General features: G+C 40.6%; 1 protein-coding gene across 4 annotated transcripts in view; it reads left to right on the forward strand.

Moving 5' to 3' along the window:
- Positions 1-6,931: 6,931 nt before the first annotated feature.
- LOC106071842 (mediator of RNA polymerase II transcription subunit 15-like) overlaps positions 6,932-16,701 on the forward strand; it is a 128,475-nt gene continuing 118,705 nt past the window's right edge. For 2 of the 4 annotated variants that reach the window (XM_056007142.1, XM_056007143.1), the window contains exons 1-4: positions 6,977-7,062; positions 13,983-14,070; positions 15,375-15,426; positions 16,302-16,487. In XM_056007142.1, coding sequence (XP_055863117.1) covers positions 6,992-7,062; positions 13,983-14,070; positions 15,375-15,426; positions 16,302-16,487 — 397 coding nt within the window. In that variant the 5' untranslated portion in view covers positions 6,977-6,991. Of the gene's footprint in view, positions 7,063-13,982; positions 14,071-15,374; positions 15,427-16,301; positions 16,488-16,701 lie in introns of all 4 variants that reach the window. The other 2 variants (XM_056007140.1, XM_056007141.1) reach the window with 2 other exon arrangements.

Here is a 16,701-nt window from a genome sequence, read left to right on the forward strand (position 1 = left end):
ACGTTAGTAACATTATTATATATAAGATTGAGCGGTTGCAGTTCCGTTTTACTCAACATGCGTCCCGCTTAGGAAGAGGGGGGTATATGTCACGTCCCTAGTGACACCTCATTGTTTACAAATGAGGACATTGTACCTATCTCAAATCAGGTCAGCGTACCCACGCTTAAATGCCAGAAAGATGCCGATTAAAACTTAGCTCAAGACTACAGCAGGGAAACAAAATTAGCATAGCTTAAGTTACAAACACAGTTCCTAGCGACACCTCATTGTTCACAAAATGAGGACATTGTACCTATTTCAAATCAGGTCAGCGCACTCACGCTTTAATGCCAGAAAGACACCGATTAAAGCTTAGTTCAAGGCTACAGCAGGGAAACAAAATTAGCATAGCTTAAGTTACAAACACAGTTCCTAGCGACACCTCATTGTTCACAAAATGAGGACATTGTACCTATTTCAAATCAGGTCAGCGCACTCACGCTTTAATGCCAGAAAGACGCCGATTAAAACTTAGTTCAAGGCTACAGCAGGGAAACAAAATTAGCATAGCTTAAGTTACAAACACAGTTCCTAGTGACACCTCATTATTCACAAAATGAGGACATTGTACCTATTTCAAATCAGGTCAGCGCACTCACGCTTTAATGCCAGAAAGACGCCGATTAAAGCTTAGTTCAAGGCTACAGCAGGGAGACATAATTAACGTAGGTTAAATTACAAAAACAATTAAAAGGAAAATTAAATGTAAACGGGTCAAGGAGTCAAGGATGGGTATTGAATTGTCATTGTTCTTTATCCTAAAGAAAGATATAAAAGGCGGACTGTTAGCTTGTGACGGGAGAGAGAGCTAGAAAGTTAGACTTAGTAGTCGCTAGTCTTTAAAGTAAATATTTACTCATTTTATTCAACATTTCACTGAATCCTGTATCTGTTATATATATCTTTGTACATACATTTATTGTTTCAAGTTCAAGTTTTAAATAATTAAAACTAAAGAAAACATATCAGCACTTTGTTACTTCATTACTTGTTAAAGTGTTTGAACTATAATCAAGGCACCTCCGAACCCGCATATGTCACAAGTTTATAGCATCAAGATCTGCCATTTAAATAAACGTAACAAACACGTGACAGTCCTAACGTAGGTAAAGATACATTTTGAACTTTTTTTTTTTTTGGGGGGGGGGGGAATTTTCTATTATTTGGGAGGACGTTTCGGCGGGCCGGATGGAAGCACGTCGCGGGCTGTATCTGGCCCGCGGGCCGTATTTCGGGCATCACTGTCCTAGTCATATGGAACGACGGGAGGTGGCAGGGCAGGGCAGGGTATGAACCCAGTCCAAACGGCAGTACAATGCGCATACCTAGCGACCAGACAGCCATCCAGCCAGCCTGGTAGTATAAGCTCTCGGCGTTCCAGTATCACCTCATCGTGGTCGCCGGGTGAACACCCTGCTCTCTTAGGTAGCCAAGGGTACTGGTTGCTCGCTACTGATGGATAAGCAGTCAGCGAGTGTAAAATGACATCAAAGGGGTTATGTCCAGCTCCCCCCCCCCGGTGGGGCTCCGGGGCAACGGTGAGTAAGAGACCTAACGGAATCTCCGAAAAGCGGACAGCGCTGGACACCAACTCGAGGGTTGGCTGGGATCTCCTGAGTCACGACTGATTCGCGGGTCTCTCTTTGGGCAAAGACTCTACTGACTGGCGCGGCCTTCGCGGGCTGTGTCGGGCTCTAACTAGATGCCATTTTCTGCTATACCGATGGGTCGGTATTGAGGGATTCCGATAGATCTGGGTATGGGGCCCTTATAGTCTACCCAGACCTGACAGAACCATATCGGCTCTCTCATCCAGGCGGTTTCGCTGCATGTTCCATGTACGCTGAACTAACAGGGATAACTCGGGCATTCGAGGATATTAGAGCCCAAATGACCCTATATGAAACTAGCGCAACTACTGTAGTGCTAGTCACCGACTCTCGCTTCAGTCTCCTGGCTATGGGTGGCGGCGAGAGGGTCGCCCGTAATAGAAGAGGCAGTCGGCGCCGCAGATAACATCCTCCAAGCCATTGGAGCTGTTGTTTTTATGCAAAGGGCACCTTCACATTGCGGCGTGAGGAGCAATGAAACGGCAGACACACTTGCACGAGAGGGAGCTTTGGCAGACACTCACCTCGAAGAACCAAGCATGTTTTTACTAGGAACGGCAGAAATCCGATCACTCATTCATGAGAAGTGGTTAAGGTCCTGGAAGGAATCCTACAGAGCACCTAGTGTCTGGCAGCATATGAGTCACCCAGATCGCGACGATCCGTGGTGGCGGTTGAGGATATCAGAACAAGCAATCATTGAACAGTGTAGGACGGAACACTGTCCTGTTGGGGCATACCTTACCCAGTTCCGCCTACGACTACGACTCCCGATGCCGTCACTGTGGAGAGAGCGTCGAAACAGTGTCGCATATCTTGTACGTGTTTCCCCAGCTCAGTGAGCTAAGGGGAGGGGGGCGTGTCTGAGCAGTTACTCGACTTATATGGTAGCTACGAGGTATCGCCGAACGGCCCAGTTTCTTGCCAGAGCACTACGGGATGGATTGAGTCCTTCCTGTTCTGATTTTTCAATAGCATCTGTGTCTGGTAGTATAAGCAGAATTAATCCCTATTAATATACTATATTATACTAATACTAATTTATAGGTAACCGCTTTGAAACAAACAATAGGTAACTATACAATCTTCTATTTTCATATTCATAGCAGAGTGGTTAGTATGTGGTCCATGGGAAGCGTGAGCCATGAGCTAGAATTCAGGTCCGGATTTAGACTTGATAAGGCACTCAGCTATGTGAGATAGTGGGCCCTTGTAAAGAACAATTTATTACTTTGTTTTTTCTAGGAAACAACGTATAGGCGCCCCAGGCAAGTTGAGGCCCTAATCAATTAAATTTTCTTTTCGTCACCTGCGCCTGTCTTCAACAAAGCTCGAGAATAAGTGAATATATATATATATATATATATATATATATATATATATATATATATATATATATATATATATATATATATATATATATATATATATATATTGACTTTACTTTCATTAAAAACAATGCAGGTCTACAATACACCAGAGACGATAGGTTACTAGAAAATAATTTACATTTAATCATTTTCACAATGATATACTAATTAGGCACCATTTTCCCTCTCTGGAAACTGGCAGCAGAATGCCTCTGGCTAATTTTTTGTTTTGTTTTATAATGGGGGGTTTAACTGCAAAAACACCTGACAGGGGGTTTTAAACTCAAAACCCCTTTAAAACCCCTTTGCTGCGCTGGGAAAAGTGATGGTTTAGTATTAAAATCTCACCTAAAATAAACAAAATCAAAGCAAAAAATCAGTCTCTAAATTCTGTTCCCTCCCGTTCCGGGGGGTGATATTTCATTTCGGGGGTGGGGTGGGGTGAACCCCAAACCCCCCTCTCCCTGGCTACGCCCATGAAATAAGTATATATAGGCCTATGGGCGTAGCCATATATCCTCCAGTCTGCTTAAAATAATGCACCTCAACGCCCAGTCATGCAGTAACAAAACCCTTGAGCTGGCAGACACCATCACTGATGATAGCTACGACATCGTTTTCCTTAGTGAGACATGGTTTAAAGAAGTTGGTGATGAGCCAAGAACCATTGAGCTAACGCCCCCAGGCTTTATTTTAAAGAGTCTACCTCGAAAAACAGGCAGCGGAGGGGGCTTAGCAATACTGTACAGAGATAGTCTAGCCAAGTATGTAACAATAAGACCTGAAAGCTCAACGTACACGACCTTTAAGATGTGCGAGTTTCGCCTTTCCCACCACAGTAGAACACTGACTTTTATTTTCCTGTACCGCCCACCACCAAGCAAGAGAAATAAACTGACAACAAAAGTTTTCATCGAAGAATTTCAAGACCTCCTTGACAGTCACATATCAACAAAAGATCTATTTGTCATAGGCGATGTGAACTTGCATTTTGACAGTGAAAATGAGACATACGCGATGTCGCTGAAAAATGCGCTAAAGGATCGCAACTTAGACCAACTGATAAATGTTCCGACACACGTCAAAGGCCATACTCTTGACTGGATTGTTACAAATGCAAGTGAGCTTGTAGCCAAACTCAATGTCTCAGACCGCGGCTTGTCAGATCATTTTCTCGTAAACTTTGAAATGCGCCTATCAAAAGCAAAAAGGCCAAAGAAAAACGTGACTTCCCGTAAACTTAAAGCCATAGATATTGCCTCCTTCAAAATGGACGTGACCTCTTTGCTGTTGCAACAGAGCAACACAGACGTTCTCAGCAATTACAATTCTTGCTTGAAAAAGTTGCTGGACAGCCATGCACCTCTTGTCACTCGTACAGTCTCAGTTAGGCCATCTGCACCCTGGTTGACGGAAGACATAAAGACTGCCAAACTTATTCGCCGACGTGCCGAACGTACATTTCAAAAGACAGGTCTGACGATACATCGACAAATATACATACGAGAAAAAAACAAGGTTAACCGTATGATTAGAGACGCAAAAGCTAGTCATATTCGACAAAAAATCGAAAATTCTGATTCTTCAAAGGAGCTATTCAGGATCACCGCTGAAATGTTAGGGGGAGCAAATAACGAACGTTTGCCGTCATCTATCCCATTATCTGAACTTCCTGATTCCTTCAATAGATTCTTCATTGGGAAGATTGAGCAGATTAGAAATGACATGCCATCCCTCTCATCACAGCTTGACCACTCTCCAATTTTTCAAAATACTCCTTTTTGCGAGTTTCAGCGTGTATCTGAAGATTATGTCAAAAGTACTATTTTGAAGATGCCAAATAAGTCATGTGACCTTGATCCCATTCCAACCTCCTTGCTCCTTGAATGTTTAGATGAGCTTGTACCTACAATTACCAACATTGTGAACTCTTCACTGACTTCAGGCATTGTACCACAGCAATTTAAGCATGCACTTGTCAGGCCCTTATTAAAGAAATCCAGTCTTGACCCGGAATGTCTAAAAAACTATCGCCCGGTATCAAATCTTCCCTTCCTGTCAAAGCTTCTGGAGCGCATCGTGTTAGTGCAAATTCTTTCTCATCTTGAACAGTACTGTCTCTTGGAAGAATTTCAATCTGCATATAGGAAGTGCCGTAGCACAGAGACAGCAGTGGTCAGGGTACTAAACGACTTACTTCACAATTCCGACAAAGGCCACATATCAATTCTTTCTATGCTGGACTTGTCCGCAGCCTTTGATACGCTAGACCATGAAATTATGATGGCCAGATTCTCTGCAACTTTTGGTTTAGCAGGAGTCGTCCTAAAGTGGCTTGGATCCTACCTGACGGAACGCACCCAAAGTGTCGTTGTTAGCGGGACGGAATCAACAAGCTTACTTTTGAAGTACGGAGTACCCCAAGGATCAGTTCTAGGCCCAGTACTGTTCACTATGTACACATATCCACTCAGCGGTGTCATACGGCCAACCGGCATCTTATACCATTTCTTTGCCGATGACTCACAGTTATACGATTCATCAGTACCCTCAGAGGTGTCCCATCTGGCAGAGAATATCAGTGGTACCGTTGCAAGGGTGAGCGATTGGATGGTTGAAAATAAACTCAAGATGAACGAAGACAAGACAGAAATAATTAAGATTGGCACTAGGAACAATGTCTCAAAAGTTGAAAGCACAGATTCTCTCTTTATCACGAACTGCCATGTTCCTTTTGTCCATGTAGTGCGGAATCTTGGAGTTTTCTTCGACTCAACACTATCTTTCGACCCACACATAAATCAGCTCTGCAAAGGTCTTTATCTGCAGCTGCGCAGATTAGGCCAGATCCGACCATATTTAACAACGGAGTCAACAAAAACGCTAGCTGTGGCATTCATACTCTCCCGCCTTGACTACTGCAACGCCGTGCTAGCAGGTATACCTGATGACAAAATAGCCAAGCTGCAACGTATACAGAACAACGCCGCTCGAATAGTCCTTAAAAAAACTAGACAAGATTCTGCTACTACGCTCTTGCGCACGCTCCATTGGCTTCCCGTGAAAGCGAGAATCGATTACAAGGTCGCCACACTTTGTCATCAGTGTATATATAACAATGAGATGCCCTTGTACCTTAGCGAACTGATTACTCCATATGTCCCCCAGAGAACCCTGCGCTCAATGGACTCAACGCTTTTAGTAGTGCCACGCTTCTCCCTCAAAAGCTACGGTCTGCGTGCTTTTTCAGTTCACGGACCAAAGGTTTGGAACTCACTCCCCATTGATCTCAGACAGACAACATGCTATACCACTTTTAAGAAGAACATTAAGACCTACTTGTTTAAAACTTTTTTAGATTAACTGTTATTTCGGCAGTTGTGTTTATGTTTGTAATGTTGTTACAGCGCCTTGAGCCTACATTTTGTTTGTTAACAGCGCTTTATAAATAAAATCATTAATTAATTAATTAATTATTAATATATATATATATATTAAACTGGTTGTAAAATAGGCCTATATGTTACGTTATGATCAAAAATTATTTAAAAAAAAAAAACAACAACTCGCATTTATCCAACAAGTTTCAGACACTTAATTGAAATTCAAGACAACGTTTTTTTTAAAATTATGTCTAGATCTATTCTAGACCTCTATTCTATATCTGTATATAAATCAAAGTCTTATTGAAGAGTAAGATGAAACTAGAAAAGTTGCAAAAATGAGATCCTCATAACTTCCTAAGAATTTAATGTGTGAAGCAGCCGTCGCTTAGGTCACAATTTAAAAAAAAAACATTAATTACAGGTCAATTTATGCTTTATTTACGACTTGACTTATGTTTTCTTCTCTCGTTTTCCTTCTCTCAGACATTTTAGCATACAATTTAAAAGTTAGGATTGTAATAATTTTTCAGTTGGCAGTTCAGAAAAACTAAAAATATTAACTTGTTTTCATTTAAAAAGAAAAATGTCGGATCCAAACAGAATGCAGGAAGATTATCCTGCGGCTTCATTTCGAATGAAAATAGTTAATAGGCTGTAAGATATAAAAATTCAGTAATTTAGTATAGATCTAGATCTTTATCTCTTAAGATCTTACTAGTTCTAGTCTACCAGTGGTACTTTCATTTCAACTTAGATCTCTCATCTAAAAAAATATTTCTAAGAGTCTAAGTAGTAAGAGTTAGAGTACTAAGAGTTAGACTTAGAGTAGGAGTAGGAGTCGTAGGACTCAGTAGGAGTCTCAGTCTAGACTCTAGACTCTGTCTCTATCACTATCATCCTATGAAACTCTATCTAATAGATCTATTAGATTCTTATATTACTAGATCTAGGTCAAATTTTTATTTCATTTTTTCATTTGGTGAAGGTTTAACTTACAAAAAAACTGAAAGCAGATTCTTATTCTGCAACTAAAGAAAGGACTATAAATTAAAAATAGCGGTGTTTCTTTGAATTACCACTCATAATCATAATGAAGATTTTATTTTAAAATAAATTGGGTCACTTCATTGTCTTCATGCTCCTATATAGGCTATAATAAAAAGGCAGTTTTTGTGCTTTCTCCTTTACGCCTATAGCGCACATTGAGCTCTGTTAAGAAACACCACTATGTTATTGCTAATAAATTATATATCTGTGTTAATTAAAAATTATTTAGATTGTATTAAAAGAAGTAGAGATTCACTTCTGCAATATGTATTTATAGTATATTGCCCATCTCCCTCTCTCTCTCTATATATATATATATATATATTGTTATAAACCTGGTGGTGCCGACGCAAATCGCCCCAGGACAGCGCTAGACGAGCAGTCAACCATGACGAGTTACGACATGGTGGTTCGGGAAGGATCGACGTCGTGAACAGAGCTCAGAAGCGTCACGAGAGTTGTAGTCATCTGACCACCTAAAAACGTCGAGCGGCGTTCTGTCCGGTTCGAGAAGGCCAGCAGGGACCGTATATAAGAGCGGAGGTGTAGCAGTCAAGACGGTCGAGAAAAAGGGCTCAATACAGCAAGGTTCACGAGAGACGGTTCACGACAGGGGCTCAGAACATGGTCAACTACAGCACAGTTCAACGGTGTGGTTCTGTACAGAGCATTACGACGGTTCAGTGCGGAATACTGTCAAGTACAGTTGAGACGACTGGCGCCTTGATCTTGGTCTGCGATCGAGTCCGACACAACGAGCCTAGTGTGTGAAGTCAGTCCTGAACTGTTGAACCCAGTGCAAGCCCCGAACGAGACGGAGAGGCCAGTGCAAGAGTTGATACAGCGGTACGGTGTTATCGGAGAGATATTTGTACAGTGTACATGTTGCCAATTGTACAGTATTGGCTGTTATTTATTCAACTATTAAAGTGTTACGTTACTTTGGAGCCCTGAGTTGTTAAGTTTTTTAAGTTGGTGGTGTATGGTGCAGTTTGCAGAGAGCCTGGATAGTGAGATTCGTAACAATATATATTGTTATAAACTTGGTGGTTGCACAGATGGGGGTAGTGGTGTGAGTGTAGTCAGCCGACGCAAATCGCACCAGGCCAGCGCTAGACGAGCGGTCAACCGTGACGAGTTACGACGGTCAGCCGAGACGAGTGTCAACACGGCGGTCCGGGAAGGATCGACGTCGTGAACAGAACTCAGGAGTGTCACGAGAGTTGTAGTCATCTGACCACCTAGAAACGTCGAGCGGCGTTCTGTCCGGTTCGAGAAGGCCAGTAGGGACCCTATATAAGAGCGGAGGTGTCGCAGTCAAGACGGTTCACGGCAGGGGTTCAGAGCCCGGTTCACTACAGTCCGGTCGACTACAGCACAGTTCAGCGGTGTGGTTCTGTACGGAGCATTACGACGGTTCAGTGCGGAGTACTGTCAAGTACAGTTGAGACGGCTGGCGTCTTGATCTTGGTCTGCAATCTAGTCCGACACAACGAGCCTAGTGTGTGAAGTCAGTCCTGAACTGTTGAACCCAGTGTAAGCCCGGAACGAGACGGAGAGGCCAGTGCAAGAGTTGATACTGCGGAACAGTGTTATCGGAGAGATATTTGTACAGTGTACGTGTTGCCAATTGTACAGTATTGGCTGTTATGGACATTAAACCTTTACGTTATTTTGGAGCCCTGACTTGTCAAGTTCTTTGAGTTGGTGGTGTATGGTGCAGTTTGCAGAGAGCCTGGATAGTGAGATTCGTAACAACTGGTGTCAGAAGTGGGATCGGAATCGGATTGGATCGGATCTACTATGGCTCGTCTGAAACTGCTGTACGAACTTGAATTTAGAGAACTGAAGGAAGAACTCCGTGGACGAAGGCTGAAGGCATATGGAAACAAGGAAACTTTACAAGCACGCCTCCGAGAAGACATGTTGGAAGAAAATGAAGATCCGGACACATATCTTTTTGAAGTCGAACCGGACTTGCTGGAACAGCTCACCAGTAGTATGCAGCAACAGATCACCAGTACCATGCAGGAACAGATGGCAGCTATGAACTCGGGGCTGGAAAACACCAATTCCAAGATAGATGCCATGAACACCAAGATAGCCGCCATGAACCAACGCATACCTGCTGTGGAGGAGAGAATCAACAACTCAGACATTCGTTCAGATGCTAAAGCCAGAGAGAGGAGCCTTGGTGGTGATCATGATGACCCATTGAAACCTGACGAAGCCGTTGAGAGACATATGCAAGTTGAGAGATACCAGCCAGGTCCGAACCTAACAGACGTTGGTCCAGCTGCCAAGACTGGAGAGGAAAGTCCTGATGGTGGTAAAGAGAATCCAAGGCAGTCTGACGTTGACATTGATGGACATTTGAAAGACGAAAGTCATCGACAAGGTCTGAAACCAACAAGTGATTGGCCCGATACTGAGACGAAAGAGAGAGGTCCTGATGGTGGTAAAGAAAGCCGAATGGAGCCTGAAGCCGAAGACGAGGGATCTTTGCACGAGGAGTGTTGCCAACCTGCCCCACGAGCATGCCCTCCAGACAAGGCTGGAGATGATGACCTGTCCCACAATTCCCTGTCCTGTGGATTTGAAGCCCATCCCAGTCCTTCTTCGCAAAGCCCTATGAAGCCACCTCTTTTGCCAACAATCTTGGTATCCCCAGCCCTTACATCCGATACCTTTCCATGTGCCAAACGGCTGCCCTCAATACCGAACGACAAGAGAGCGACGCGACCACGACATCACTGCAGTCACATGAAGACCAACTGGCGAAGAAGAAGAAGGCTACTTTTGTTGAATGCAAGATGGATGACGATGCAACCTCAATATCACTGCAGCCACATGAAGACCAACTGGCGGAGAAGAAGAAGAAGGCGACTTTTGCTGAGTGCAGTATGGATGACGATGCGATCACGACGTCGATACACCCAGATGAAGGCTAACTGGAGGAGAAGAAAACGTCTTCTGAATTCCACGTGGATGGCAATGAAAGCACGACGGCGGGGCAACCAGGTCAAGGCAAACTGGAGGAGAAGAAGGAAGCTGACTGCAACATGGATGGCTCCATCAAGCTCAAGAGGCAAGCCAACTGCCACCGATCGACCCCCACCTACAGCGATGAAACTTCACAGCCAATGCCATGATGTTGATTCTGTCCGGGACGGACAGATCTAAGGAGGGGGCAGTGTTATAAACTTGGTGGTTGCACAGATGGGGGTAGTGGTGTGAGTGTAATCAGCCGACGCAAATCGCACCAGGCCAGCGCTAGACGAGCGGTCAACCGTGACGAGTTACGACGGTCAGCCGAGACGAGTGTCAACACGGCGGTTCGGGAAGGATCGACGGCGGTCCGGGAAGGATCGACGTCGTGAACAGAACTCAGGAGTGTCACGAGAGTTGTAGTCATCTGACCACCTAGAAACGTCGAGCGGCGTTCTGTCCGGTTCGAGAAGGCCAGTAGGGACCCTATATAAGAGCGGAGGTGTCACAGTCAAGACGGTTCACGGCAGGGGTTCAGAGCCCGGTTCACTACAGTCCGGTCGACTACAGCACAGTTCAGCGGTGTGGTTCTGTACGGAGCATTGCGACGGTTCAGTGCGGAGTACTGTCAAGTACAGTTGAGACGGCTGGCGTCTTGATCTTGGTCTGCGATCTAGTCCGACACAACGAGCCTAGTGTGTGAGGTCAGTCCTGAACTGTTGAACCCAGTGCAAGCCCGGAACGAGACGGAGAGGCCAGTGCAAGAGTTGATACTGCGGAACAGTGTTATCGGAGAGATATTTGTACAGTGTACGTGTTGCCAATTGTACAGTATTGGCTGTTATGGACATTAAACCTTTACGTTATTTTGGAGCCCTGACTTGTCAAGTTCTTTGAGTTGGTGGTGTATGGTGCAGTTTGCAGAGAGCCTGGATAGTGAGATTCGTAACAATATATATATATATTGTTTATAGTTTATTTATTTATATATGCCTACCTATATAATCTATATGTAGAAACAGACAGAAATTTAAAAAATCTATATAAATTATAGATCTATAAATTAATTATTATAATTTAATAAACATGATATTTTCAACTAGGCTACATGTATTCTCTTTCTTTTAATTCCCATCCAAGGACCCTCTTCTTTTCATAATTTGGATGTTCGTTTTGTTACACCTTAACATCCCCTCCCTCCCATAGATGCTTTTCTTTGTTTTTTCATGACTCTCTCCCACTTCCCTCCACTGCCTGTATGATAGGTTGTGACACTACACGTTTAGTGTATACCTCTCCTCACCACCAGCGCTCGCCTGGCGTGATCACCTGCAGTGGGCATGGTCTCTGGCTTCAAATTAGCAGCCCGCACTTTTTCTTTCATTCATAAATTAAATATTCTAGATATCTCGATCTAGGTCACATTTATTCATTGAAAAAATCATAGATTTATTAATCCCAATAATATTTCTTATTACGATTTTGCCTTGTGCACTATAGGAGAATGTGTTAAATTAATTATTATCGTTGAAACACCTCCTTTTTTAATTTAGATCTGACGGCAGTGACAATCTCTGTTATTAATTATTTAGTAATATTAGTATTATCATCTATAAAAAAATTATTTAAAATATATTTAATATTAGTATTATAAGTCTAATTTCTTTTATATAGGGAGGTGAAATTCCGGAACTTCCGGTGTCCAAAAAATGACATAAAACTTGAGACAAGAGTTTTCCTTACTGCTACATAGTTCTTTGTTTGAAATCGATTATGCTCACTATATATAAAGATATCATTGCTAAAAAGAGTGAATTCGATTACTTTTGATGATGGAGAACATTTTTGTCTTTAACAACTTTTTGAAAAAGAAAACTTTCAATTTAAATATTTTGCATTGAAAGTATATACATTTTTATTTTTGCTGATACTCATCACAGAAAAGTCGTACCCTGTTGATTTTTTTCCTGCTAATAGTACATGTTTCTGGCTATATTCCTACCAATTTTCAGATCGATCTATTGTCAACATCGAACAAACTTGAAAAAAAAAAAAATAACATTGACCTCAATGGACTTTTCAGGTTTTATTTTTTTTTTATAGAAGATATTGTTTGTCACCAACAAATGAAATTATAATCTTGTAGCAGATATTATTAGCTACAGATCTAGATACTTTTGAAAGATTTTTTACCTTGCAATTTTTTTAAAAACGCATTTGAAAAAAAATTGTTTCCTGCGATTTTGATCCCAATTTTAAAATATTTTGCTATTTTCTGCCATCACAATTTCGCCATTTTGTCCCGCCTCTCTGACATTTCTTGTAGATCTAGACCCGATAATTTGTTTATTTCATCAATATTTACATTTTAAACAACTGACGTTCATAATTATAAATGAAATCAGAATTGTGAGCTAGAAATTTACTACGAATACTAGATCTACTATTAAATTTCTTATTTAATAAGTAGATCTATTGTCTATGAAACTCAATTCCAACTTTTTAACTTTTGACCTTGGGGGTGTGTCTCGCCGGCTGAGCCAGCGACAAGCTCTCACTTCACTTTTTCCATGTCAACCAATGTTAGGTCAAAACGGCACAAAAAAAATCATAACTTTCTTAATGTTAAACATACAGTCATAATTTATACACCATTAGAAAGTTCTTTTAAAGTATCTTAATGATGTACTAACGAAAAATTGTTTTTTCAAAGATTTTTTTTTTTTCGCCTCCCTATTCTATATAATAGTAGTAACATCTAGTAGAATTTGCATACTGCTCTAACCATCGCTCCATTTGCATTGTACAATCACTCTGAATATTCTGATGACTCTGATGTCTGGGTAATTACTAAACTGACAATGGCAAACAAAATGCTTTTATGGTGAATCTCTTCTTTATGATAGTGAGAGCTTATCAACATGCATGCACCAAGATAATAAATTAAACAGTTTTCACTTGCGCTACCTGTGGCTCATAATGTGCATCTCCTGGAGGCATCTTGTTTCTAAATAAGTTTTGAAACTGACCATACACACATCATCTATGCTCTTTTGACATGCAGAAGACTATGATGGCTCGAATTTGTCACAGGTATGCTAAATGGAAGAATTCCTTTTAACATCCTCAATGCTGAGCTTGCTGAGGGAGTCAGACCCAAGAGATTCCAAGGCTAACCTACAGAGATGTCTGCAAGTGATATCTGAGGACTACAGGCATGAAAGAAAACATGTGGTAGGAAACCACACAAGATCAGACAAAATGGAGGCATACTGTACATCTGGTACGAACATCACCAAGCTCAAAATGGATGAACCAGTCATTGCTAAGAGAATGAGAAAGAAATCAGCTCATTTCTTGTCCGCAGTTCTGGAAAGAAAGTGTTGTTGAACAAGTTGTTGTTTTGCTGGCCTTGATATATTTTAATAAATGAAGGTGCATAATAAAATGTTCATAGTTAATGAGCGCACAGCTTTATGTAAAACAAATGATGCACACTTTTTTTTTTTAAATAACTTATTTTGAATCTATTATTTCAGGGAAGAAGTTATGAGAAATAGTCAGACCCAGATGCCCAAAACTAGTTCTGAAATGGAAGATTATGTGTTCAACAAAGCTCGTACAAGAGTAAGTACATTCTAACCAAGACATGTGGCAAAAACTGCTTGGCTATCTATAAAGTTTGAATCTTGATTCAAGCTTAGCTGTGTTGATTGAATGTCTAAAGGCATCAGAAAAAAAACATTTACCATATACCCCTTCTCTCCAATGGTCGATAAAAGATATTGGACCATAGTGGGCTTAGCATGCTTTAAAAATGAAAGGGCGTTATACAAAAACATAAAAAAAAAAACACAAAAAAAACTTATTTAAACCTATAACCAGAGTTTTAAATTTTCTTGATTTTGTTATTTACGTTTTAAATTTTATTTTTTAATAAAATATTTTGAAAAGAGAAATGGCTATAATATTGTAAAAGAAAAAAAAGGAAACAGTTTTCTATAGAGTCTAAGCTAGAAACTAAGTCACACCCCATTTTGGGGGTTCAATTAAAAAATTGACATGAACTGAAGCTGCACCTTTTCCATTGCTTGTCGCACAGATAGAAAAACAAAATGAGGGCTGATGAAGAGCAAGGGAGCAGTTAATACCCTTCCTTGTGCTTGTGAATATGCTCACCTAATTAAATAATATCTAATTGTGTCCTTTGCCCCATTTCTTTTGTTTTGTCCATCAGTTGGGTTTGCTACAAGTGTCTATAAAATCACTAATACCTGCATATCAATATTGTGGACAAAGGAAAGGGAAAAATGAAATTCAAGCAGATTGGGATGCTGCTTGCAAAAAAGCACCAGTGAAATTAGATCTTGATGTTTATCAGGCAATGGCAGAAACATGAGGCAGATACATTCCAGTTTGAGTCTATGGAAGAATGTTGCAGTACGAGGTCTGTGAAATTCCCCCAGGTAGCCTTGACCTTCCAAAGTGTCAACCATCCACAAAACATAAGTCATGAAAGTAAATAGAATGCCACAATAAAGTTAGCAGATGTGGCGTGGCAATAAGTTTACAAGTCTTAAATTTCGAACCATGATTGTAAACCACAGTCTGAATGTAAGACACTCAGATTTCTACCCTTTGAAATTTGCAATATGGCGCTTCTTAGGTTTGATAGAATAACCTAAGACAGACCTATTACCACAACAAACCAGCATAACTAAAACTTTGTATGCCAGTCTGCAGCAGCTGAAAAAACAGCATGCTTCTTTTCCTTGGCAGTAATTGCTTTGCAACAAAAAGCTGTCTGGTTGAAGAAAAAGAAAGTCTTATAGAAAACATAAATGATATAATTTTAAAATATTTAACTTAATAAAGAAATTAAGAAGTACAATAAAAACATTAATGTATTCAAACATTTTTTGTTTGTTTAGGAAGAGTATTTGGATCTTGTGGCTCGTCTCTTGCTTACAGTTTCAGACCAAAGTATGTAAACTAGTTTGTCAGTCTAGTAGTCTAATGTAAAAGAGAGATTTTAGTTATTTAGTCACTTATAATTGATAGTTGAAATGCAATGTTTATCATATGGGGAGTCGATTACAGTTGATGTAATATTTTTTGTCAATTTTAATATTACTTAGATCCAGTGCTTTTTTTTTTTTTTTTTTTTTTGTAAAAAAATAGGTGCCTTTACTCAGTGATGGATTGCCTAACTTTTAATTGTGTAATATATTATTTAGAAGGGTGCTGTAGAGTTCTCACAGTGGCCAACTGCTTTTATATTCCACTCTAGTTCTGGTTACACTTTGTAGAGTTCTCACAGTGGCCAACTGATTTTATATTCCACTCTAGTTCTGTTTACATTTTGTAGAGTTCTGATAACAAGTACAGAACTCAACTTCTTCCTAACTGACCATCCAAAATCTGTATAAAGTGTTTTAAGTGTTGGGGCAATGACCAAAAGCCTGCAGAATCTGAGCAAACACAAGGTGCCCTGATTAGTCCTCCCTATGGTGAAGGCTATCCTGACCAAACAAACTAAAATGCAGGTCACTTTGTTCCTATTTTGCATAACCTCACTATAGAGGGAAGAAGAGGAAACAGTGTAACATAATCTTTATGCCTGTTCCAGGCTTACCTCATTCAGATTTAACTAGTGCTTGTACATTCAACCTCTGGGTTCTAAAGTCTGATTCAAACTTAAAGTTTCACTACCAGTAATTGAGCGAGGGCTAGATGACAGCTTGACCATTCAACCCTCCTTTCAAGTGTTCAAAAGTCATAGAGGTTATTATCTCAATTGAGCTTTTGTTGTGTTCATATTAATTTTTTTTTTTTTTTTTTGCATGGTTTCTTTTGAGATAAAGATAAAAAAATGAACCTTAACATGGGTCCAAACATGGGTCAGCCAGGAGGTCCAATGAGACCACAGGTTTCAGTGTCAGGACAAGACCAGGACCCTATGAATGCACTTCAGAGCCTAGCTGGACCATCCATGGGGCGCCAACAGCATGGAGAAATGTTTGGCGGGTCGTATGAGCAAACTGGTAAGATAAGATTTTGTTCCAACATTAAATTCGTCTCTATAGATTTCATACCTTTCAATCTTAATAATTGCAATAATCATGTTTTGCAATTCGGTTAAATAACTGCTTAAAAATTATTTTATTAAATTGTGAGCAATTTTTAAAAAATCTTAACACTACCATGCACATTTCTTAAAAGGCCACTTTCATTGATTTCCAATGTTTTGATTATTTA

This window comes from Biomphalaria glabrata, chromosome 12, assembly GCF_947242115.1.
Source record: "Biomphalaria glabrata chromosome 12, xgBioGlab47.1, whole genome shotgun sequence".
In the NCBI taxonomy this organism is placed as follows: Eukaryota; Metazoa; Mollusca; class Gastropoda; family Planorbidae; genus Biomphalaria; species Biomphalaria glabrata.